At 42.5% G+C, this 25,692-nt stretch overlaps 1 protein-coding gene across 4 annotated transcripts in view; it reads right to left on the minus strand.

Moving 5' to 3' along the window:
- The window catches only part of SRPK2 (SRSF protein kinase 2), an 86,212-nt gene extending 60,780 nt beyond the window's left edge, over positions 1-25,432 (minus strand). Inside the window, exons 1-2 of one of the 4 annotated variants that reach the window (XM_039354448.1) lie at positions 25,282-25,432; positions 25,002-25,086 (exon numbers count right to left, since the gene is read on the minus strand). In XM_039354448.1, the coding sequence (XP_039210382.1) occupies positions 25,002-25,086; positions 25,282-25,297 (101 nt within the window). In that variant the 5' untranslated portion in view covers positions 25,298-25,432. Of the gene's footprint in view, positions 1-1,374; positions 1,442-2,042; positions 2,286-25,001; positions 25,087-25,281 lie in introns of those variants that run through there. The other 3 variants (XM_039354450.1, XM_039354447.1, XM_039354451.1) reach the window with 3 other exon arrangements.
- Positions 25,433-25,692: the final 260 nt, after the last annotated feature.

The raw sequence follows: 25,692 nt of genomic DNA on the forward strand, positions 1-25,692 counted from the left end.
GTGTGTGTGTGTGTGTGTGTGTGTAGACAGACAGACAGACAGACAGTTCATATAGATATAGATCAGTGGTTCTCAACCTGTGGGTCGGGACCCCATTTCACGGGAGTCGCCAAACAACGCAGTCCGCCATTTTTTCCCCCTTTTCCTTAGCTGTGCTACTCCCTTTTATTCTATTGGCTTTTGAAAGCCAATAGAATAGACTCTCTTGAATAGAGTCTAATTCTATTGGCTTTCAAAAGCCAATAGGAATTGTCCAGGCTGTCTCTGCCCTGCTGAGTCCGCCAAAAGTCCCATTCTGCAAACGGTGCTGCACCAGTTGAGTAGTCCTCGACTTACGACCGGTTGGGGGTCACGGCATTAAAAAGGTTGAGAACCACTGATATAGATATATGTAGAGAGAGAATCGGTAGACAGACATAGATGATAAATAGACATAGACAGATAGCCAGACATACATGATAGACATAGATGATAGATAGATAGATAGATAGATAGATAGATAGATAGATAGATAGATAGATAGATAGATGATTGATAGATAGATATAGATATATAGATATAGATATATAAATATCGATATATAGATATAGATATAGATGGGACTTCGTCGAAACATCACCAAGACACTTCCAATTTGACGCGGGAGAAAACCCGAATAACTAAAGACCTACATACAAACACCCGCGAAAACCTCAGAAAACAAATAGATATATAGATATAAATATAGAAACTGGTGATAATTGTTAGAGCTATAATAGTAACTTCATCCGTTTTTAATTTCATGCCTCTGCATAGCACAATACTTTTGGGGAAAGTGGGAAAATGTGTATGTGTATGTGAGATTCAGATGTTACTTTCAAGAATAAAATAACAATAGCACTTAAGACTAAATATGCATTACAAAAAAAAAAACCATTGCAAACAATATTTTTAGAAACATTGTAGAATCCCAGGATGTAATCAGCGTGTTTCATTTTCCCCGGCAAATGACTTGAGAATTGCTCCTAACATTATGTCCCCCCTACAGAAGGAGTTAATATTAGTTAGCAAATTATGTTACTTAAAAGTTGTAACATAAAATAAAACGCTCTGTCTGAAATGGTGTAGAGTTTCCTGCCTGAGCAGGGTATTGGACTAGAAAACCTCCAAGGCCCCTTCCAATTTTATTATTATTAAATTAAAAAGAAAACATTAAAATCAAGCAACAATCTGAATACCCAAGAAAGTCATTTCCCCAACAGAAAAGAAGTCACAGAAATTGTGTGACTTTCATTTCCAATGTCATAGCAGCCAAGCCAGCTTCTGAAAGATTATGACAACACGGAGACATAAAATATTATGACACGCAAATTAGACTTGCAGAAATTCACTCACTTCATTTGCCGATAGCAATTAAGAGTTTCTTTTGAACAACCAGAAAGAGAATGAAAAGGCATGTAGCGATAGCTCCACAATATTCATTTTATTGTAGCTTCCACAGGAACAGTTTTTGCTTGCCCGTCTCCATGGTGTTACTACGGACGACGCAGGCAGCATAAATACTGATTTAAAGCTAACCACAATGATTTCTACACTGGACTTTACACTACCGCAAATGATATGGGTTAAATGCACACCTTCTTATTGAAACTAACTTGGGAATTTGTATCGGGCAAAAGATGTTTTCATGCTCAAGACCAGTGGTTTTTTCAAACTTGGCAACTTTAAGATGCGTGGACTTCAATTCCCAGAATTCCCCCAGCCAGCAAAATTCCAGGTTTGAAAAAAAACAATGCTTAAGACGAGGGGTCTTCAAACTTGGCCCTTTTAGGACTGGTGGACTTCAACTCCCAGAATTCCTCAGTCGGCCATTTTGATGAAACTGTGGGCTTGGATCCAGACCAGGGGTCTTCAAACTTGGCCCTTTTAGGACTGGTGGACTTCAACTCCCAGAATTCCTGGGCCAGGCAAGCTGGGAGTTGAAGTCCGCAAGCTGTAAACGTTGCCAAGTTGGGAGATCTCTGCTTTAAAATCGAGTGGTACAAATTACAGGACATTCTTACCTAAAACATCATGGAGAAATGCACAGTTGTTCTGCGGGTTTCCTACCGTGCTTGATCTCCCGGAATTCAGCGTGTTTCCATACTTCTGAGGGCTCATCCCTTGCCCCCCATGTCGTCTTTCTACCTTTCTACCCCTTTCCATGTATCTTTCCCCTCAGGACTGTACAGCTAAATAAAGTTTTCCATATCTTAACACATCTTGTTCGAGCAGTTAGTTTATGTGTGTGTGTGTGTGTTTTTTAAATCCCTTTGTTTATTGAATATATTGTGACATCAGAAAGTGCTGAGGCGCAGGATCCTGTGAAGTGGGCTTTTTTGCATATTAAGTGGAGCTACTCTTTGCTTACTGATCCTGGCTTGAATGGTATAGGTCAGGGTTAGGCAACCTTGGCTCTTTTTATGACTCGTGGACTTCAACTCCCAGAATTCCTGAGCCAGCACGGCTCAGCTTGGAAACCTCTCCCTTTCCCCTCAGCGTGGCTGGCTCAGGAATTCTGGGAGTTGAAGTCCACGAGTCATCAAAGAGCCAAGGTTGCCTACCCCTGGCCTAGGCCTTGCAAAGAGATAAGTCCCCATTTTATCTATCAATCCCTCTCAAACTATTCCCTAAGTTTTTTTTCCCACTGCACAATTAGGAGGACAATGGGTGTTTTAAATTTCTTTAAAATGTTTGCCCTTTACAGCTCACAGTCCTACAAAGGGCCGAACAAACCATCTTTTGTCCCACATAAACATACACATTGAATTTCTACTTTTTTGTTCCCCAGCATAATGCATATTTTTTTTTTTTAAAAAAAAAATCATGTGTATCAAACAATGCTGCATTTCTTGGAAGAGACCAAGGCTTAGAATTTAAGGACTAAACAGATAGTAATCTTCCTCAAGGTAAAAGGAAGCAGGAAGCTCCAGAGATAATGCAGAGGCAGATCCCTTTGGCTGAACTCCCACTGATAAAAGCAACAAACCAGGGATGCCGCCTACACATTTTACACCCAGGCTACAGTTGAAAGCCATGCAGCACCTGATGATAAGCAACATACTACAAGTATTCCTCGACTTACGACAATTGAGCCCAAAATTGTTCTGTTAGGAAATTTCTCCTTAGTTCCAGGTTGCTTCTCTCCTTGATTATTTTCCATCTGTTACATCTTAGTTTCCATCCGTTGCTTCTTCTCCTGCCTTTAAGTGCTTTGGAGAACAGCTTGACTCCTTCTTTTTTGGGGCAGCCCCTGAGATATTGGAACACTGCTATCATGTCCCCCCTCGTCCTTCTCTTCGTTAAACTAGACATGCCCAATTCCAACATCCGTTCCTTGTATGCTTTAGCCTCCAGTCCCCTGATCCTCTTTGTTGCTCTTCTCTACACTCTTTCTAGAGTCTCAACCTCTTTTTTACATCGTGGTGACCAAAACTGGATGAACCTGGGAAGAGCAAGTGTGTTTGGCAGCAGTTCCATTCCTATTTGTCAGGAGAATTTACAGCTAGGATTGCTTGAAGAAATTAAAGTTATTGGACGGTGTCCCCGGGGCGCTTGTATACCGTCTCCACTATCTATATCAGCGGTTCTCAAACTATGGGTCGCGACCCCATTTGGGGTCGATCGACCATTTTACGGGGGTCGCCAAACAATGCGATCCGCCATTTTCCCCCCTCAGGGGGCGGCGCCGCGCATGCGCGCTGCGCATGTGCAGCACGTTCGGGTGACAGGGGTCGCCATCACACAAACGTTGAGAAACGCTGATCTATATGAATCAGCAGAGAAAGGATCCCCAGGGATCTTGAAGCTTGATGTTATTGGTATCCTGATGACAACACCCAAATCTCTTTCCGTATAACATAACAAAGTCATGTTGTGGTTCCCCAGAACGCCCGCCTGTATTTGTTAATCTCTGAATGATAATAAACTGAAGCACAATCCAGACAGGATACAGTCATACTCCGAGGACTACCCAGACTCAGCTAATGAGACGAAACGAAAGAGGAAGAGGGAATGGATGTTGTGTAGCCCTATAAAGATCGGATGGCCCGGAGCAGATCCAAATTCTTCCACTGATGTATTCTGACAGCATTCCTATAAATATAAGGTATCTTTGCAGGCAGAGAGCGCGGTCAATATTTTCAAATGCCAATGACGAAAGGCAAGAAGCAATACGGCAGTTCCCGGAGTGGTCCGGAAAAAACAAGCGGATATTTATTTATTTGCATTGATTTCTATGGCTGCCCGTCTCATCAGTCAGTGCAATTGTGGACAGCTCCCTTCCCCCTTGTCCTGCGTGGATAGTTAAAATTAATCACGGTGATAAAAGGCTGTTTGAATGTTATATTCAAATCTAAAGGCAGACTAAGGCTGGTTTGTCTCAAACGTAATGAAAAACATCAGGTCGTCTCTGAAACAGTCTGATTCCTCCTACGGTGGGCTAATCAGCAGCGCTTCGTTTTTGAACGACTATAGTCCAGATCTTTTTCCTGGAATAGACACACCATCCCAGAATACTCCTATAGGCTTACTTTTGGGGGGAGGGGAGGTAGGAAATATTTCGGGGGGGGGGGGGGAGAAGAGAGACCACAGAAGCACTGAGCTGGAAAAAAAATTCATTTTTTTTACTGCAATATCATATGTTTATTCATATTCAATAAACTGCCACACAGAAGGGGGGGTCAACCTATTTTCCAAAGCACCAGAGAGCAAGACAAGGAACAATGGATGGAAACTAACAAAGGAGAAAAGCAATCTAGAAAGTTCCTAACTGCGAGGAGGAGGATTAACCAGTGGAACAGCTTGCCACCAGAAGTTGTGGGTGCTCCAACACTGGAGGTTTTTAAGAAGGGACGGGACAGTCACTTGTCTGAAATGGTATAGGTTCTCCTGCTTGAGCAGGGGGTTGGACTAGAAGACCTCCAAGGTCCCTTCCAGCTTTATTCTGATTGATTGATTGATTGACTAATTGATTGGTTGGTTGATTGATTGAATTTCAGTGGAGATTTTTAAGAAGAAATTGGACAACCACTTGTCTGAAATGGCGTAGGACAGGGGTAGGCAACCTTGCCTCTTTTATGACTCGTGGACTTCAACTCCCAGAATTCCTGAGCCAGCCTGGCTCAGCTTGGAAACCTCTCCCTTTCCCCTCAGCGTGGCTGGCTCAGGAATTCTGGGAGTTGAAGTCCACGAGTCATAAAAGAGCCAAGGTTGCCCACCCCTGGTATAAGGTCTCCTGCTTGAGCAGGGGGCTGGACTAGAAGACCTTCAAGGTCCCTTCTGCTCTGTTATTCTGTTATTCCTCAAGACCTGGCCAGCTGGTTGAATTTGAGCCAGTCACTCCCTCTAGGCCCTAATCACCATCTGGCTTTGCCACAAGGTGGCTGAAAAAAAAACAGTCCACCACCCCCACTTCGTGCATCCACAACTTTTGTTGAAAGTACAACTAGGTGGAAGCAGGGGAAAAACAAGCAGACCTTGCAACCAAGTGGAACAAATGCTAAGAGCAGTTTTCAGTCCTCGTCTCTTAAGCTACCAAAATTACATCGAATTTACACGTAGGCCTCCCGGAATATAGACAATTCTGCGTTATCTGCAGATTCGAAAAAGCCTGCCACCCCATCACTTCCTCGGAAACATAAACACAGTAGTCGTATTTTTACTCTTTGAAAGGAAAGAATTGCCGCAGGTTGATTACCTCCCCTATCGTCAGAAAGGCACAAAAGTCGATCCCAGGACCTTGGGATCCAGCAACGGTTATCAAGACAAACCACATGTGTTACGTGAGTTTTGCCCCACTTTATGACTTTTCTTGCCACTGTTATTAAGTGGATCACTGCAGTTGTTAAATTACAGTAGTGGCCAAAATTGGGAAAACCTTTTGGGAAAAGTGTATTTTTGAGGTTTGATGGCTAATAACACCACTTTTTGGGGGGAGTAGTACCATAAAATGATATATCAATGGAAAGATAATTTAATCAAGAAAGTAATGCAACAAAGTTTGTTCGATTATCTGTACTGTATCCTTTGAAAAGCTATAGCCAAATAACCAGAAAAAGGAAGCACAACTTGCTTCGGTTGATCTCCGGTAGCTTTCCTTCCTGATTGTAGCCAATGAGCGTGAGTGTTTAGGGAGCCAATCAGGTGTCCTCTTGTTTTGGCCATGAGCCAATCAGATCACGGTAGGATTCGGTGATTGATGTCCTGTATTGCAGCTGAGAGGAGGACATGTGTCAGTGTGTTATGTGATGGCTATCAAGTCAGTTGTTTTTTTTTTGTGTGTGTTCTTTCATTTAGTGAGCTTGCAAAACATCATAAAATTAAAGTCATGGTGCAAAGAGTCGACCCAGAAAGCGATGTAAAATAGTATTATTAAGTGGACAAGGCTACAGTTATAAAGAAATGAGGAGAAAAACGGGTGGAAACTTAACCAATGGTGACATTTCTATTGTACACTTTTCCCAAAAGGTTTCCACCATTTTGGCCACTACTGTAGTAACACAGTTGTTAAGTGATTCTGGCTTCCCCCGCTGACTTTGCTTGCCAGAAGGTCACAAAATCATCACACGTGACCCGGGGACACGTCGTAAGTATGAGTCCGTCGCCGGGCATCTGAATTTTGATCCCGTGACCCTGGGGATGCTGCAATGGCCATTATGTGTGAAAAACGGTCATCGATCACTTTTTCCCAATGCCGTGGTTCACCTCGAACGGTCGCTAAACGAACTGTCGTAAATCGAGGACTGCCTGTACTACAGAACCGAGGGAAAGGTGCTGCCTTTGCAATTTATGAGAAAATTGTTCAGAAGCTTTTAATAGACACAAAAGGATTGACAAGGTGGCTGCAGGGAAATGGACAAATGGCGTTTTAAATCTCAGCGGAGAGGCTACCTTTTCAAGTCCCCTCTTGAGCAAATGCAGATTAAATGGTCTCTCCTGCTGGGAAAAACCAGTCAATCCACGGATCAAACAGGATGACTCATCAAGGGACAATAAAGCCACCCAGACAGACAGGAGAAGATGATAAAGCTCGCCGGCAGACACTCTATATCATGTTTGACACACGGAGCCGAATTTGAGAGCTGGCATCGCAAAGGGATTGGATTGACTCCATCCCGGCCTGTAATTTATTTCAATTTATTTCAAGGAAGGGAGAGATTTGGCGGAGTTGGAGGTGGATTATAAACCCGTTTTGCAGGGGTGGCGTTCAAATGATGTGAACAACCGACGCCGCTTCCGGAGGTTCATTCTGGGCCTGGGCAACAAAAAATTAGCAACCAGTTCTGCTGAAGTGGTCCGAACCAGCTGAATCCTTCCTTCCTTCCTTTCCTTTCTTCCTATCTCTATCTATCTACCTATCTACCTATCTACCCATCCATCCATCCATCCATCCAGTGGTGGGATTCAAATAGGTAAACAACTGGTTCTCTGTGTGGATGCTGCTTCCGGAAGTCCATTCTGGGCCTGGGCAACAAAAAATTAGTGACCGATTCTGCCGAAGTGGTCCGAATCAGCTGGATCCTTCCTTCCTTCCTTCCTTCCTTCCTTTCCTTCCTTCCTTCCTTCCTTCCTTCCTTCCTTCCTTTCTCTATCTATCTATCTATCTATCTATCTATCTATCTATCTATCTATCTATCTATCTACTCTATCTATCATCTATCTATCTATCTATCTATCTATCTATCTATCCATCCATCCATCCATCCATCCATCTAGTGGTGGGATTCAAATAGGTGAACAACCGGTTCTCTGTGTGGATGCCACTTCCGGAAGTCCATTCTGGGTCTGGGCGACAAAAAATTAGCTACCGGTTCTGCCAAAGTGGTGTGAACCGGCTGAATCCCACTACTGGCATTATTTATGTAAAAAAACGAGAGCAAAAAGGGAATCAAGATTGTGATTTAAATACAGGTAGCCCTCGACTTACAACAGTTCATTTAGTGACTACAACAGCACTGAAACACGTGAATTGTAACCGTTTTTCACTGTTACGACCTTTGCAGCATCCATCCCCACCATCCTTGGGATCAAAATCAGAGGCTCGGCAACTGATTCATGTTTATGACCATTGCAACGTCCCAGGGAGGGGTGGTGTGATCCCCTTTTGTGACCTTCAGACTAGCAAAGTCCAGGGGAAAGCCAGTTTCACTTAACGACCGGGTTACTAAGTGCAGCGGTTCACTTAGCAACGGTGGCAAGGTAGGTTGTGAAAGAGTCTATTCTATTGGCTTTCAAAAGCCAATAGAATAAAAGGGAGTAGCACAGCTAAGGAAAAGGGGGGAAAAAATGGCGGACAGCATTATTTGGCGAGCCCCGTGAAATGGTCGTTCGACCCCCAATGGGGTCCCGACCCACAGGTTGAGAACCACTGATTTAGACACTGCCAATTCTCAACCAATTCAGGGTCCTCCAGGTCGTATAAAGGAGCTCAGATCCCTCAGCCACAACCTCCTTTAATGTCATTCCTTGCTCACCTGTCTCCTTCATCCGTTTTTTAACTCGCTTTTGTTCTTGTGTATCCTCGAGAATGTTTGTTCTTGCCATAAAACTGTTCCAAATTCAAATCCGCAGACTTGTCCATTCAGAGATCAAACGGCAGTCAGAAGAGACATTTTTTGATGGAGATACCATAGTGGCCAAAATTGTGGAAACCTTTTGGGAAAAGTGTATTTTTGAGGTTTGATGGCTAATAACACCACTTTTTTGGGGGGGGAGTAGTACCATAAATTTATATATCAATGGAAACATAATTTCATCAAGAATGTAATGCAACAAAGGTTGTTCAATTATCTGTACTGTATTCTGTGAAAAGTTATAGCCAAATAACCAGAAAAAGGAAGCACAACTTGCTTAGGTGGATCTTCAGGTAGCTTTCCTTCCTCTGATTGTAGCCAATGAGCATGAGTGTTTAGAGAGCCAATCAGGTGCCATTTTGTTTTGGCAATGAGCCAATCAGATCACAGTAGGATTCCGTTATCGATGTCACGTATTGAAGCTGAGAGGAGGACATTGGTCAGTGTGTTATGTGATGGCTATCAAGTCAGTTGGGGTTTTTTTGTGTTCTTTCATTGAGTGAGCTTGTAAAACATAATAAAATTAAAGTCATGGTGCAAAGAGTTGACTGGTTGCCCAGAAAGCGATGTAAAATAGTATTATTAAGTGAACAAGGCTACTGTTATAAAGAAATTAGAGGAAAAAAGGGTGGAAACGTAACCAAAGGTGGCATTTCTATGGTACACTTTTCCCAAAAGGTTTCCACAATTTTGGCCACTACTGTATTAAAGGTGCTACGTGCGCTATTCATTAAAAAAAAAAAAAACAATCTGTCAGAAAAAGCAGCAAGAAATGGGCAAAAATAGTTATCAATCAAGGCACCCAAAAGTTGCATCCTATGGATTCTGATATGGAAGAAAGCTACATGGACCCTATCCAAGTCCAAGTCCAAAGGGCACATGTATTATTCCCCCCCCCCACCGCCAAAATAAAAAGATAAAAGTAAAAACCAAAAACCAAACGAACGCTAGATGCAAAGAAAGGGCGTACGATGAATATTCACGAAGTGTACAGACTCTGAGTTATGTTGCCACAGAAACAACCCAGTCGCACAACATGTCACACGCCGAAGAGAAACGAATTCAAATAAAACGACAGATTTTGAAGCAGCACCGGGGGGGGAAGGGGGGGGGAGAAGAATCCAAACAGCATTACAGATAGTCCTCAACTTACAATCGCAACTGGAGCCCGAAATTTTGGGACTCAGTTCTCTTGTGTTCCTCCGAATGTACTCTTCCTTCCTTAAGGTAAAATCCAGGCTACTATATTCCGTCACAAATGTGCAGGAAATTTTAGATATATCGGAGGATAGAATGAAGAGACTGGTTTTGAAAATCAACCTGCGTGCAAATGATGCTAACAAAAATTATAGGAATAGAAAGAAATAGAAATAGAAGAAATAGGAATAGGAATAGGAATAGGAATAGGAATAGGAATAGGATAGGATAGGATAGGATAGGATAGGATAGGATAGGATAGAATAGAATAGAATAGAATAGAAAATATGGAATGGAATGGAATGGAATGGAATGGAATAGAATAGAATAGAATAGAATAGAATAGAATAGAATAGAATAGAATAGAATCTGGAAGGGACCTTGGAGGTCTTCTAGTCCAGCCCCCTGCTCAGGCAGCAAACCTATCCCATTTCAGACAAATGGCTGTCCAGTCTCTTCTTAAAAACTTCCAGTGTCGGAGCATTCACCGCTTCTGGAGGCAGGTTGTTCCACTGGTTAATTGTTCTCACTGTAAGGAAGTTTCTCCTTAGTTCTAGGTTGCTTCTCTCCTTGATGAGTTTCCATCCATTGCTTCTTGTCCTGCCTTCAGGCGCTTTGGAGAATAGCTTGACTCCCTCTTCTTTGGGGCAGCCCCTGAGATACTGGAAGACTGCTATTCTGTCCCCCCTTGTCCTTCTCTTCATTAAACAAGACATATCCAATTCCAGTCACCGTTCCTTATATGTTTTAGCCTCCAGTCCCCTGATCATCTTTGTTACTACACTAGTATGTGCTTTGAGGAATGAATATCCATACCATACTATAAATAACATCCTGCATTATTTTTCCAACCTGGTTAATTAAAGGATACCATAATGAACTTATACCCACAACTCTTTGGACTTAGCAAAACAACTATGATCGAATTTAGGCTGAAATCTTGGGGGCATTCAAAATCTATTCACTTTAGAAAAGGCACATCTGTTCTCTTTCCATTCTTCTTTCTATTTTAGTTTATTTTCTTATGTACCTAAGCAAACAATTCACAGTCCTCAGAAGAGATGTTATTCATATTTTGGTTATCTTTTAAAAAAAAAACCACACAGTTTTAACTGTTCTCATGATTACTTCGCTCTTTCCTTTTCCTCATTAGTTAAAATACTTTGCATTCTTGGTATTCTCTTTCATTCAAATGAATCCGATTTATCACATCCCTTTTTTTTTAAATAATTGTAACTTGATCCATTATATATAAGTGTGTGTTTTCTTCAATGCAGTAATCTCCAGAGATACTGAAGCCTAATGGGAGGGTTAAGAGAACTAAGATAGGTAGTCCTGTTGTTCAGTCAGTCACTGCGGATGTTAAGTTAGTAACCTGGTTATTAAATGAATAAAATACTTTGAAGTTCTTACGTCAGGGGTCTTCAGACTTGGCCACTTTAAGACTTGTGGACTTCAACTCCCAGTATTCTGGCTGGGGAATTCTGGGAGTTGAAGTCCACAAGTCTTAACAGTGGCCAAGTTTGAAGACCCCTGTCTTACGTCAACCTAAGGAAGCTTTTCCTGGATTTTAATCTCTTCCCCATTGACTTTGTTTGTCAAAAGGGGGGATCACATGACCCAGAGACGTTGCAACCGTCATAAGTATGAGTCAGTCGCCAAGGGTTCGAATTCTGATCACGTGACTCTGGGAATGCTGCAACAGCTGTAAGTATGAAAAACGGTCGCCAAGTCATTTTTTCAGTCCCACTGTAACTTCCAACCGTCACTAAATGAACTATTGTAAGTCGAGGCCTACCTGTATATTGAGAGAATACAGAGGTCATTTTAGCCGGCGTGATGTCATTTTTACTATCAACTATCCTTTGAACTCTGGTGCTGGAGAAGACTCCTGCGAGTCCCCTGGACTACAAGGCGATCCAACTGGTCAGTCCTAGAGGAGATCAACCTTGACTGCTCCTTAGAAGGCCAGATCCTGAAGTTGAAACTCAAGGACTTTGGCCACCTGATGAGAAGGAAGGACTCACTGGAGAAGAACCTGATGCTGGGAAAGATGGAGGGCAAGAGAAGAAGAAGGAGACAACAGAGAATGAGGGGGCTGGATGGAGTCACTGAAGCAGTAGGCGTGAGCTTCAATGGACTCCAGAAGATGGTAGAGGACAGTAAGCTTTGGAGCAACGTCATCCATGAGGTCACGATGGGTCAGGCACGACTTCGCAACTAACAACAAATCCACAAAAACAAATTTTAATTATACTTTACATATTCATTTAAAAAAAATGTAAAATTTTACTCAGATTCTGTCTAGCTCAGTGTTTCTCAACCTTGACAATTTTAAGGCATGTGGACTTCAACTCCCAGAATTCCACAGCCAGCATTGCTGGCTGTGGAATTCTGGGAATTGAAGTCCACATGCCTTAAAATTGTCAAGGTTGAGAAACACTGGTCTAGCTTTAATCCTTTTATTTTAATCTCGTTTTTTTCCGCTTAATTTTCAAGTTAATAGGTTGCCACCTACTGGTTCGCTCTGATAACTGATATCCAAACGAGTATTTATTTTATAAATAACTCCCATCTCCTCTGCTTTGTAGTCCCTCTCTATCTCCATACATCATCACTAGAGGACTGTTGTATCTCGCTTGCCGGTGCAATCTTTATCACCCCAGAATTTCAAAAGAATATATTTCTTAAATGGGTGTCATCGTCAAGAGCACCACTGTTTGCCTCCCGAGGTAATCCCTATACAGTTAGTCCTCGACGTACGGCTACAATGTACCCCAACATTTACGTTGCTAAGCGAGACAGCTTTCAAGCGAGCTTTGTCCTGTTTCACGACTTTCCTTGCCGCAGTTGTTAAGTGGATCGCTGCAGTTGATAAGTCAGCCACCTGGTTGTTAAGTGAATCTGGCTTCCCCCATTGGCTTTGCTGGTCAGAAAAGTCGTAAAAGGGGGTCACGGTCCTAAACTATGAACCGGTTGCCCAGCGTCAGAATTTTGATCACGTGACCCTGGGGATGCTGCAAAGGTCGTAAATTGCTGAAAAACGGTCAAGTCACATTTTTCAGTTCCGTTGTAACTTTGAACGGTCACTAAATGAACTGTTGTAAGCCGAGCATTATCTGTATCGTGTCGCATCGAAGCAACTGCTGGAAACCCCCTCTATGACCCGCAGCCAGCTTATCAGAGATTAAAATCCAGGAAAAGCTTCCTTAGGTTGACGTAAGAGAGGGGTCTTCAAACTTGGCCACTTTTATTTTTTATTAAAAAGTTTTATAAAAATTCCAATATCAACCCACCCAAAAAAAAACCCCTCTCCCTCCCCTACTCCCCAGAGCTGAATACAGGGTTACAAATATGATAATCATAATCTAAATAACATTAACCAACTATATAAATAACCAAGTCCATAATGCACTTTAACTCTAACATAAATATAAACAAATATGAGCCAGCCGTGTGCTGCAGCTGCCAAAAAGGCCAACAGAGTGCTAGGCTGCATTAACAGAGGGATAGAATCAAGATCACGTGAAGTGTTAACACCACTCTTCAATGCCATGGTAAGGCCACACTTGGAATACTGCATCCAGTTTTGGTCACCACGATGTAAAAAAGATGTTGAGACTCTAGAAAGAGTACAGAGAAGAGCAACAAAGATGATTAGGGGACTGGAGGCTAAAACATATAAGGAACGGTTGCTGGAATTGGGTATGTCTAGTTTAACGAAGAGAAGGACGAGGGGGGACAGGATAGCAGTCTTCCAATATCTCAGGGGCTGCTCCAAAGAAGAGGGAGTCAAGCTATTCTCCAAAGCGCCTGAAGGTAGGACAAGAAGCAACGGATGGAAACTAATCAAGGAGAGAAGCAACCTAGAACTAAGGAGAAACTTCCTAACAGAACAGTTAACCAGTGGAACAACCTGCCTCCAGAAGCAGTAAATGCTCCAACACTGGAAGTTTTTAAGAAGAGACTGGACGCCATTTGTCCGGAATGGTGTAGAGTTTCCTGCCTGAGCAGGGGGTTGGACTAGATGACCTCCAAGGTCCCTTCCAACTTTACTACTATTACTATTACTATTACTAAATTAAAAGTGAACATAATAATAATGAGAACATAAACAAATTAATATCCTAATTATTAAGCAATACAGTCCCCAAATAGTTAAACAATGCTAATACTAATGATAATGATATCATAATAATACTCTAAAATTCACTCATAGACTAAATGAAACTTTTTAGTCCCATATTTATTCTGAATATAATTTATCCATCTTCTCCCAGACGGAATTCTGGGAGTTGAAGTCCACAAGTCTTAAAGTGGCCACGTTTGAGGACCCCTGATGTTAAGACTTCAAAGTAGTTTTGAAAGCAGAGTGGACCTATGGAAGCAACCAAGACCCAACCTGCTGGGTGGACCCGGCTCCCGAGTCTTACAAAAGTATTGACACAACAAGATCTGACACACCCTGTGAACAAAAGGGGTTATCCGATGCCTTCTGCCCTTTGCGACTGTGGTGACATGCAGACAACAACACCTCCCTATCCTTTGTGCCCCAATGAAGATACACTTGCAGACCTCACGGCAACCCAACAGAACACAATTAACGTTGCTATTTCCGGGGAAGATTTGTTTAACCTGTACCTGTTTTGATTTTGTATTTTATATTTAATGATGATGATGATGATGATGGAAGGGACCTTGGAGGTCATTTAGTCCAACCCCCCTGCTCAGGCAGGAAACCCTATACCATTTCAGACACATGGCTCTCCAGTCTCTTCTTAAAACTTCCACTGTTGGGGCATTCACTGCTTCTGGAGGCAGGTTGTTCCACTGGTTAATTGTTCTGATTGTCAGGAAATTTCTCCTTAGTTCTAAGTTGCTTCTCTCCTTGATTGGTTTCCATCTGTTGCTTCTTGTCCTGCCTTCAGGTGCTTTGGAGAAGAGCTTGACTCCCTCTTCTTTGGGGCAGCCCCTGAGATACTGGAGGACTGCTATCATGTCCCCCCTCATCCTTCTCTTCATTAAACTAGACATACCCAATTCCAGCAACCGCTCCTTATGTTTTAGCCTCCAGTCCAGATCATCTTTGTTGCTCTTCTCTGCACTCTTTCTAGAGTCTCAGCATCTTTTTTACATCGTGGTGACCAAAACTGGCTGCAGGATTCCAAGTGTGGCCTTACCAAGGCCTTGTAAAGTGGTATTAACACTTCACATGATCTTGATTCTATCCCTCTGTTCGTGCAGCCTAGCACTGTGTTGGCTTTTAAATTTTAAATTTTGTCTTATTTTAAGTGTGATGTTTTTGACACGAATAAACCAACAGGCTGTCCAAACTCCTAAGCAGATTTAATTCCTCTTCTCTGGAGTTAGCTACCATCCAGAAGTATAACATGTGTTTTGATTGGAGACCAACCGTTAAAACCAAACTTCAGGATAGTAGCACAATATAGCTTAGCAAGGCGAGGTTTGGCAGTTCTGAACTTTCTCCAATGGCTGCACAGCATTAAAAGCTTTGAACATTTCGTCCTGCTTTTTTTTTTAATACGCCGGTCTACCAAAGCCTCTATTTTTGTCAAAAGGAAAGAATTGTTTTGAAAGTCTATTAAAGTTGTACATGAAATGGAAAAAAAAAAAACCTGTTTCATTCTGAAGAGCAACAAAACAAAACCACCTCCCTTTGCAAAGTTGAGTGATTCAGGTTTCAAGGGAACAAAACTTGAAACGTTTCCAAAGCGGCTAATTTCTTGATGTCTCGTCTTTTAATTTTGTTCGTCCTGACCTCAGAAAAATTAGCCAAAGGTGATTTTTTTTATATCTGGTCATTAATTTTGTTCAAGCTAACCTCAGGAAAATTAGCCACGGGAATATCAGTCCTATTCCTGTTTAGTTACAGATATCAATTGTGCAAGCAAGGTTTAAAATATAGGCTTATTTCTGTTTAATTGTTTTCCTTGATCGATTAAAAAAATAATTCCCTTCATCAATTCTTCTATTGGTCGGGAGATAATACAGCACTCAATCCCAATGAACGTAACAAATATATTTATGGTCACAGAATTAAATATCAGGGCAGAAAAACCTCTTAGGATTGTTCCTTGCCAGAAAATATTTGGAATAATGTGGAATGAAACATGCTTCGGTAAAATTCCCAGGGTGGAACACTATGTCAAATCTATATTTAACAGCCACAGCTAAATAGATTAGCTGCCCCAGTTTGCAAAATACAAATTTAAAGAAAATTAATGTGTTGATCGTACCTTTCTGAAGCCTTCAGTTGTTATTATTATAGTAAACAATCTGTAGATTCACACGTAAATAACGCCATTCTATTCATGCAACTATTCAGACTGACCACTTCCTTCCTTTTTTTTGGGAAACCACAAAAGGAAGGCAGCTATTCTACCGCCAGCACAAAAACAATTTAGCTGGGCCAGCGGAGAATCAACTAGTATTTTTAATTAATGATATATAACAAGTATAGATCATTGGATATCGTGCAACATCCAGCAGCAAAGCTGCCCTCATTTCCAGCGATGCAAGCTTTCAAACACTTTTGCAACTTCTGTTGACCAACAGCAATTCTATGTCAGCTCAGCTGATTCAGCTTATCATCAAATATAGGCCAACGTTCCAGAATTTGGCATCGAACTGCAAAGAACATCACCACCAACACAGCATTTTGGTAGCATTTTACTCCAAAGAATGGATTACTTGTGTGTGTGTGGGGGGGTGTCCCTTAGTGCTCTCTGAACTTGCAGATGTTTTGTTACATCATCAGAAAACCAAGCTCAGAGAGCACCAGGGACCCACCGTTCAACCCAATATATTCTCTTCTATCAATGGTTTATTTTTATGCCATTTAATGCATACATTAAAACCGCTTCGTGGACGAAACATTCTATTCTATTCTGGTTTAAACAACATGATTCCAAGGCACATGTTAAGCCGTAGGTTGTGTACAGTATAGTAATGCTAAATCCTTCCACAGTACACTTAGGTTTCTAGTTCTGTTTTAGTGAAATACATGTTGATTTGGAGCTTTGCTGGGAAGGCTTTATACCCACATTGTTTGTGTTATTCTTCATTTCTGTGGCACAATCCCCCAGGATTTATTGGTATCTGCTGCTCAGAAAAGCAGGAGTCAATTCATCAGTGGAGTCCTGTCTATATGATTAGCCAGCCAGCTGGTCAATTGTATTGTTTTGTGTTTTAAATATCTATATATCTATATTATTAAGAATATTAAAAACAAAACAGTGATTCCTGGGTAGACTCATATTAAACAATAAAATATACGAACACCAGGAAGTTATAAAACTATAAAAAGTTTTAATAAAACCAGAATAAAACCAAGCTTTCGCTGGCATCTGCCAGCATCATCAGGGTAGTCTCCAGTCGATGGGAGAAGCTATAAGTGTGGCGTTCTTTGCGCCCGGCTTCTTGACCTCGTCATGGGTCCCAGCCAATCCACCTGCGTTTTGATCGTAGTTTCTGTCTTGCAAGCTGTAATTTCCTCACCTTCCTTACTTGTGCTGGTACCTCAGCTCTTCCTCCCTTCTTTGAATAAGACTTACAGTTATGCAAAGAAGGGAGGAAGAGCTGCGGTACCAGCACAAGTAAGGAAGGTGAGGAAATTACAGCTTGCAACACAGAAACTACGATCAAAACGCAGGTGGATTGGCTGGGACCCATGACGAGGTCAAGAAGCCGGGCGCAAAGAACGCCACACTTATAAATAGCTTCTCCCATCGACTGGAGACTACCCTGATGATGCTGGCAGATGCCAGCGAAAGCTTGGTTTTATTCTGGTTTTATTAAAACTTTTTATAGTTTTATAACTTCCTGGTGTTCGTATATTTTATTGTTTAATATATCTATATCTATGTATATATGTATGTATGTGTGTGTGTATATATATATATATATATATTTGTTTTCTGAGGTTTTCGCGGGTATTTGTATATAGGTCTTTGGTTCCAATTTTACGCGGGAGAAAACCCGAACAACCAAAGACCTATATATATATATATATATATATATATATATATATATATATATATATATATATATATATATATTCTTAGGGAATTGAGGGTTCCAACATGCTGTTTGTTAACCATTTCAGACTTGCGCTAAAAGATTACTGAAGCAGTTATATAGCTAAAAGCTTTTTAGATTCTTGATTGGGTCATCAAAATTCTGCCTTGCAACCAGAAATTTACACAGGAAATGTCTGTCAAATGTCAGAGCTGAAAAAATAAAAGAACTGTCAAGCTGCACTTCAAATGTATACATATATACGTATACGTATGTGTATACGTATACATACATACACATACATACATACATACAATTCAATAAAAGATAACAGAAATCTTTTCACATTTGCTACCACTAAAACAAGATTCACTTTTTCAACTCAACTTTAACAAGATATGCAAAAAAGGCAACATAATTCTAATTGGATTTTTTAAAAAACTATTTTACGAATACATTAGGTCTTAGTATTAATATTTCATTCTTCAGATACAGTGTGTTTTTAAATGCTGAGCTATCAATAAAACCCTACCAATTTTTTTTTTTAAAAAATAAATTTTGACACGTGTGCTTTGGTGGTTGAAGTCAGCGTAGATACAGCGCGTGGTCTCCATTATTATTATTTTTTAATTTAAAATGCGGATTTACATTAAACCGGACATGATATATACATTTTTGTGCATTTGGGGTTTTTAAAACCGTAATCAACATTTCAAGAGGAACAAGGCAATTCACCTACTTTTCCTCCCAAAGCAGAAAATTGAAACCAACCATCACGCCCGACTGCCTTACGCCCTTGCTCAATGGGCATAAGGCTGTCGGGCACAAAAGATCAGATCCCCACATGAAGCTTCAATTAAATGGATTCTTTCTGAAAGCCAATAGACAGGAATCTTCTCACCCAACCAAGGGCACCTGCTTGGAGTTAGATAAGATCAATGGAATTCAAGGGGGATTAGAGTGAGTTCACTTATGGCTAGGTAGGGATTCCAGGCTGATCCCTCTTTTAACGCCGCCCCCAGCTCCGCCATTCCTTCCCCTACACCAGTGGTTCTCAACCTTTTTAATGCCGCGACCCCCAACCGGTCGTAAGTCGAGGACTACTCAACCGGTCGTAAGTCGAGGACTACTCAACTGGTGCAGCACCGTTTGCAGAATGGGACTTTTGGCGGGCTCAGCAGGGCAGAGACAGCCTGGACAACTCCTATTGGCTTTGGAAAGCCAATAGAATTAGACTCTATTCAAAAGAGTCAATTCTATTGGCTTTCAAAAGCCAATAGAATAAAAGGGAGTAGCACAGCTAAGGAAAGGGGGGGGGGGGAAATGGCGGACTGCGTGTGGCGACCCCCGTGAAATGGTCGTTCGATCCCAAATGGGGTCCCGACCCACAGGTTGAGAACCACTGCCCTACACAAAGGCAAAGTTTACTAAACTTTGACTAAACTCCGACGCTATTAATGAAGAAACTCAAACAAACGTGCCTGGGACGAAATAAGCCAAAAACTAAAAAATAAAAATCTAAATCATCTATAAAAAGACTTAACAGTATGCAAAAGTCAGCTTGATTTGTGACAGGTTATTTTATAAGCAAACATCCAAATATATAAAATGCAATACAGGTAAAAGAGTTGGTTTTTTTTTTTTTTTTTTTTTTAAGGAAAGAAATGCTTGGATGTTATTTGACCCGAGTACAATCATTTGGGCAGAAATACATCATCCCGTAGGAATGGCCCAAATTAAACTCAATGCTTCTTTATCAAAACTGAACGGGGGGGGGGGACTCCCCTAGATATTTCTGGGTAATTCAAACACTCTTCTTCGCACGTACGGGAGGAAGGCTCTTACGAAGATAAGTCAAGAGAAAGATCTCCAGAAGAATCTACCCTTAAGGAGCTTTACTCCTGCAATCCAGGTCAACAGCTCACTACCTCTAGAAAGCCAGCTTGAAAAAAACAGGCTGACAAGCCATAATTACTCAAGACTGTGGTTTTTTTTTTTTCTTCCTCCAGCAGGAAGTAAACATCTTAGCAGGATTAACTGGGCCAAAGAATCATCTGCCTAATTTGAACCAGGTAGTCCCTCGTGATTGGGACCAAAATTTAGGTTGCTAAAGGAAACGTTGGTTCTGTGAATTTTGCTCCATTTTACGACTTTCCTTGCAAGTGAATCCCTTAAGTGAAACCGGCTACCCTACCTGACTCTGCTCATCAGAAGGTTGCCAAAAGTTGACCGCCTGATTTTGGGGGACACGGCGACCGTCATAAATGTGAACCGGTTGCCGAGCGTCTGAATTTTGATCGCCTGACCCTGGGGATGCATCAATGGTCGTTAAGTGGGAAAAAGGGTCGTAAGTCGCTTTTTCTTCAATGCCCTTGTCACTTTGAACAGTCACTAAATGAAGTGTTGTGAAGTCGAGGGCGATCTGTACTTGGAAGATGATCCCATGAGCTTCTACAAAGGGAAGGTTGAGTTTTAAGTGAAGAACAGCCTCAGGCCTTTGTAAGTGGCCCAGAGTCACCGAGAGTGAGTAGGAGGTCGTATAAATCTTCTAAATAAATCAATGAATTAGGGGCAAAGTGAGGAACATGTAGCACAGGGGTGGGGAACCTTGGCTCTTTTATGACTCGTGGACTTCAACTCCCAGAATTCCTGAGCCAGCCATGCTGAGGGGAAAGGGAGAGGTTTCCAAGCTGAGCCATGCCGGCTGAGGAATTCTGGGAGTTGAAGTCCACGAGTCATAAAAGAGCCAAGGTTGAGGACCCCTGATATAGGTGGGGAACCTTAGCTCTTTTATGACTCGTGGACTTCAACTCCCAGAATTCCTCAGCCAGGCACACTGAGGGGAAAGGGGGAGGTTTCCAAGCTGAGCCATGCTGGCTGAGGAATTCTGGGACTTGAAGTCCACAAGTCATAAAAGGGCCACGTTTGAAGACCCCTTATGTAGCATAACTCCTAAGAAATTGGATGGAGTTGTTTCCAATGCTTTTTCTCCCCCTTTATAAGAAAGCTCGGTTCTATAGAGCTATTTTGGGGAAGTGTTTAAGGCCCAGATACAAGGAAACTGATTTATAATCAGTTTAAGGCAGGAAAGCCAACTTAAATTCATGACTTTGGATCGGACAATTCTCTCAGCCCAGCCTACCTTACCGCATCGTTGTTGAAAATAGGAGGCAGGAGTTATTAGGTAAGTGTTGAGCCCGGGTTTGCGACGTTTCGACTAAGTCCCATTCGTCATCTTCAGGCTGGTGTTTTCGGCTTCGTGCTTCGAGGAGCAATGTGTGGTCCTCGAAGCACGAAGCTGAAAACACCAGCCTGAAGATGACGAATGGGACTTCGTTGAAACGTCGCCAAGACACTTCCAATTTTACGCGGGAGAAAACCCGAACAACCAAAGACCTACATACAAACACCCGCGAAAACCTCAGAATACACACACACACACACACACACACACACACATTTATTTATTTATTTTTACAGGGCTATTTCAAATCTCACCGGCTCAAGGTTGACTCAGCCTTCCATCCTTCCGGGGTAGGTAAAATGAGGACCCAGATTGTTGGGGGCAATGTAAATATATATATACATTGCTTACTGGTGTACACCGCTTAGAGAGTGCTTGCACTTAAAGCGGTATATAAGTCTCATAAATAAATAAATAAATAGAACGCCCAGAATGGAGTTTACCACCTTTTTTGGATGGAACCTTGTAGAGTAGGCAAGGCAGATTGTATGACGTGTGTGAGTTCCAGCACTTTTTTTTTTTAGAAAAAAAGCACTATATATTTAAAAAACATGGAATAAAAATTTAGTACAGGTACCGTAGCCCCCCCTGACTTACAGCAGTTCATTTAGCCACCGTCCGGAGTTACAACGGCACTGAAAAAATTGAATTATGACCATTTTTCACACTTACAACCGCTGCAGCATCCCCGTGGACACGGGATCAAAATTCAGGTGCTTGGCCACTGACTCACATTTATGATGGCTGCAGTGTCCCAAAGTCCCTTATGGTGACTTTCTGGCAAGCAAAGCTGTCGCTTAACAGCTGTGTGACAATTCCCTTAACAATTGTGGCCAGCAAGGTGGTGAAATGGGACAAAAATTCACCTTAACAATGTCTCCCTTCAGCATCAGCAATGTTGGGCTGAATTGAGGTCATAAATAAATAATACAGCTGAAGATTCGGCACTTTGGCCTAAATCATTTTACTGCATCAGGAATAAAAGTGTGGCCACGGGAGCTAAGAAACTGGATTATAGCATTGGAAATGCTTCAGTGCTTAAATGCAATATTTTTTTCCCTCAGCGGCTAATGACTGGAGGAAAACTACCTATCTTAAAGGTCATGACTTGCTCAACATAGGTACAATTTGTCTGGCAGGTATAAGCACAGCTGAAACCCCTTGGTGGAAAAGACCACTCCTGTTTGAGAATAATTAACGTCAATTTTTCATTCATTACAAGATCCTGCTGTGGCTTACAAGCTGAGCTGAAGGCTGACTTGGAACAAAGATAAATGATATTCTCCTCAATGAGAAGAATGGAAATGGATTTATTACAAATACCAATGAGGAAACTCACTTCAGACAGCAATAACATGGAGCTGATGTATATAGAGAAGAGGAACGATTTTGCGATACCATTATGTGTGAATGAACATATTCATTTTACAATGGGAGGAGACCTCCCAAAGTAGCATATCTCACCTGCATAGGATAGCTGTCATGCAATTTAATAATCTGTCTAGGTAAACAGTGACCCACAACTAATATCTGTCCATTTACCCCACTGCCTTTTTCCTGGATATTCAATCACTGGCTACCTTCGAATCAATGAAGGCAATAAAAACACATGAATGGCTGGAATCTTTTTCAGGAGATGATGCAGCATTAAGCACTGAACATCCAGACCTGCTTGCTTTTGTCTTGGACAAGCCAATGTGCAAATTTCTCCTACGCTGGAAGAATAATCGAGGATATCCTCAAACTGTAAAGCAAATGAAGTATTAAGCCTTACTCCTGGATTTTAAGCTCTTGGTGGATATGTCCATGCGGTTTTCTTCCCTCTAGGAGGGAACTGGATTCTAATTGTTTTTCCAGTTTTTAATTTTATTTTTATTTCCCAATCTGGCCTCTTGCCCAGCTGTTACATGGCAATTTTCATATCCAAATACTAACCAAGCCTGAGGCAGCTTAGCTAAGCCCAGATAAGGTGCTGTAGGTGAAGATAAACAGGAAAATCAAATTTGTTACTAGAAATCAGGCAGTGATTCAATTTCCAATCCAGGTGGTTTATAAAGGAGGTGGGGGAGAATATCAAACCAGAAGCCCCATCAGCAATAACTTTTCTCCTGTGTTTTTTATCCAGACCAACTATCTGGTAGCCATTTCTAAACCAGCTGGATTCTTTTAGCATTTTTTAGAAGCAGATCACCACAAAAGACATGGCAATTCTCAATTTTTCATTATGGCCAGACCTGGCTTATTAAGGAGTGATCACACATGAAGGAACAGCCTCAACTTGAAGTAAGATGTTCTTGGTCACTATTAAAATCTGGATATTAAAATCGAGAGCCCAAAGAACGCTGCAAATCATGAAATTACTTTTCTGAAAAATACAATCTCATTTATCTTAAGACACATTTCCATTTCTTGATATGCCTTCTTACCGAGTGAAAACCAGTTTTGGCTTCTTAGGATTTTCAAAACTGTTTATACCCTTACGGAGTCCCCGCCGGACATTAATTCAAAAATTAATTAAATAAAGAGGCAGTGTCAAGAGACTGAAGTGATGACACTGAGCTTTCCCCCCCCCCCAAAAAAAATGACCGAATAACACGGAGGACAACACAAAAGAACAATACTAAACGCAAAAAAACAAAGCTATTTAATAAAAGTCCAAAGCCTCCAACACAATTCCCCTAAAATCAACCAGGAAATAAGACTGTAGCCTAGTTCTAGCTGAAATTGTCAACGTTTTAGTAGCTACATTGCTACAATTTGTATCTGTAGGCAGAAAAAGAACCCTGAAAACTAATATAACAAGGAGAGGAAAAAAACTAGCTTGAATCCTTCGTCCTAAGGAAGAACAAGCAATACATATTGTATAATGTCACCTAAATTATTAAGCGATGCAACCCTTCACGGACAAGTAAGGTCCCTGGCAGCGATGCAAAATTTCTCCATGAAAGCTACCTTGTGATTAAAGCGTCTTAAAACGGGAGGATCGTATATTTGGAAAACATCGCTCTATATTGGGCAACACAGCATCAAAATGCATGTCTGAAAAGTGCGCTAAACTGTCACAATAGTTTGAAAGAGACGTGCAACTCAAAGCTGACAATGCCTTTTGCCGGCTGGGTCAGCGATCAACCATTTTTGACCACGAACACTCCGAATGAAGCAAGCCAGGGCAATTCCTGTCAAACTTTGGATGCAAGATTTTTGGGGGGAACCATCAACAGATCCCACTTGATCCAATTTATTTCTCTCCCCCCCCCCCCAAAAAAATCAATCCCTGGCTACATTCACGGTGCTGCTTTTCAGGCTGAAATAAGGAAGGGGTTTGTTGGACTCAGAACAGAAGGAAGATTCAATGCTTAGGGCAGGGGTAGGCAACCTTGGCTCTTTTATGACTTGTGGACTTCAATTCCCAGAATTCCTGAGCCAGCAAGGCTGGCTCAGGAATTCTGGGTATTGAAGTCCACAAGTCATAAAAGAGCCAAGGTTGCCTACCCCTGGCTTAGGGCATAAAAATCAATCTCAGTCAAGGCAGAAACGGTTCCAAAGTCGTTCTCCAGACCTATTCAGACATGCAGGTCAAGATCAGCCCATCTTTTGTCACGAAATCCAGCCATAAAAACAGGGGCCAGAGAAAAGGACCTCTGCATTCAAGACACTTCAGCATCCCACGACTCCTGCAAAACCCCAGGAGGGAGGCGAGATCGGCAAGATGCCCAACCCGGGTTTTCCCAACACGCAGGTCGACCCCATTCACACGCACAAAGAGACCCGGAAAGCTGATGGAAGAGGAGGAGGAGGAGCAGGAAGAGGAAGGCGAAGTTTCGTGCCCTGCAAAATGCCAATGTACCACGGAGAAACACACACAAACACACACACAGCCCCGGGACCAAGCCCAACACCGCAACAACACAAACACACTTGTCCATACTCACTTTTTGGGGTGCGGAGGATGCTTCTCCTTCCTGCCGGGCGCTGCGGGGTGCTTGGGGCGGCGCCTCCGGGCCTGCAAGGCCAGCACTGCCGGACGTGTCAAGGGAGGGGGGAGAGAAAAAGAAGCAAAAATACAGATTATTGGAGCCAGGGAGCCCGCGGGCGCCCGCTTGACGATGCAAGGGAGCCCCCGACCAGTCTGGAGCCCCCCGCCCGGCGACTCGCGTCCCTCCGGGGACCGGAGGGACCCTTCGCCAGCCCGTCCGGTCCTCCCGGCGGTACCTTTCCGGGAGCTCATCGCCCTCCGGCCACGAGCAGCGCGCTCCGCCGACTCCGCTCGCCGATGCCGGGCGCCAACTCGAGAGGAACAGCGGAGCCGCCTCACGCCCGGCCGCGCCTGCGCGGTTGGGCCACGCCGGGAGAGAGGCGGCGCCGGAGGGGAGGTCGCTAGGCAACCGGACGGGCCGAGCAGCCTCAGGACGCCCCGCCTTTTTCCCCCCTCCCTCCCGGAGGCGCAGGCGGCGTGACGTCACCCTGGGCAACAGGTTAGCTGAGCCATCAAAAACCAGGGGTTTTCCAACATGGCCGCGTTAAGACTTGTGGACTTCAACTCCCAGAATTCCTCAGCCAGCCATGGCTGGCTGAGGAATTCTGGGAGTTGAAGTCCACAAGGCGGCCAAGTTTGGCGAGCCC

The sequence above is a fragment of the Crotalus tigris genome, unplaced genomic scaffold (genome assembly GCF_016545835.1).
Source record: "Crotalus tigris isolate CLP2741 ecotype Arizona unplaced genomic scaffold, ASM1654583v1 scf7180000018553.2237530, whole genome shotgun sequence".
In the NCBI taxonomy this organism is placed as follows: domain Eukaryota; kingdom Metazoa; phylum Chordata; class Lepidosauria; order Squamata; family Viperidae; genus Crotalus; species Crotalus tigris.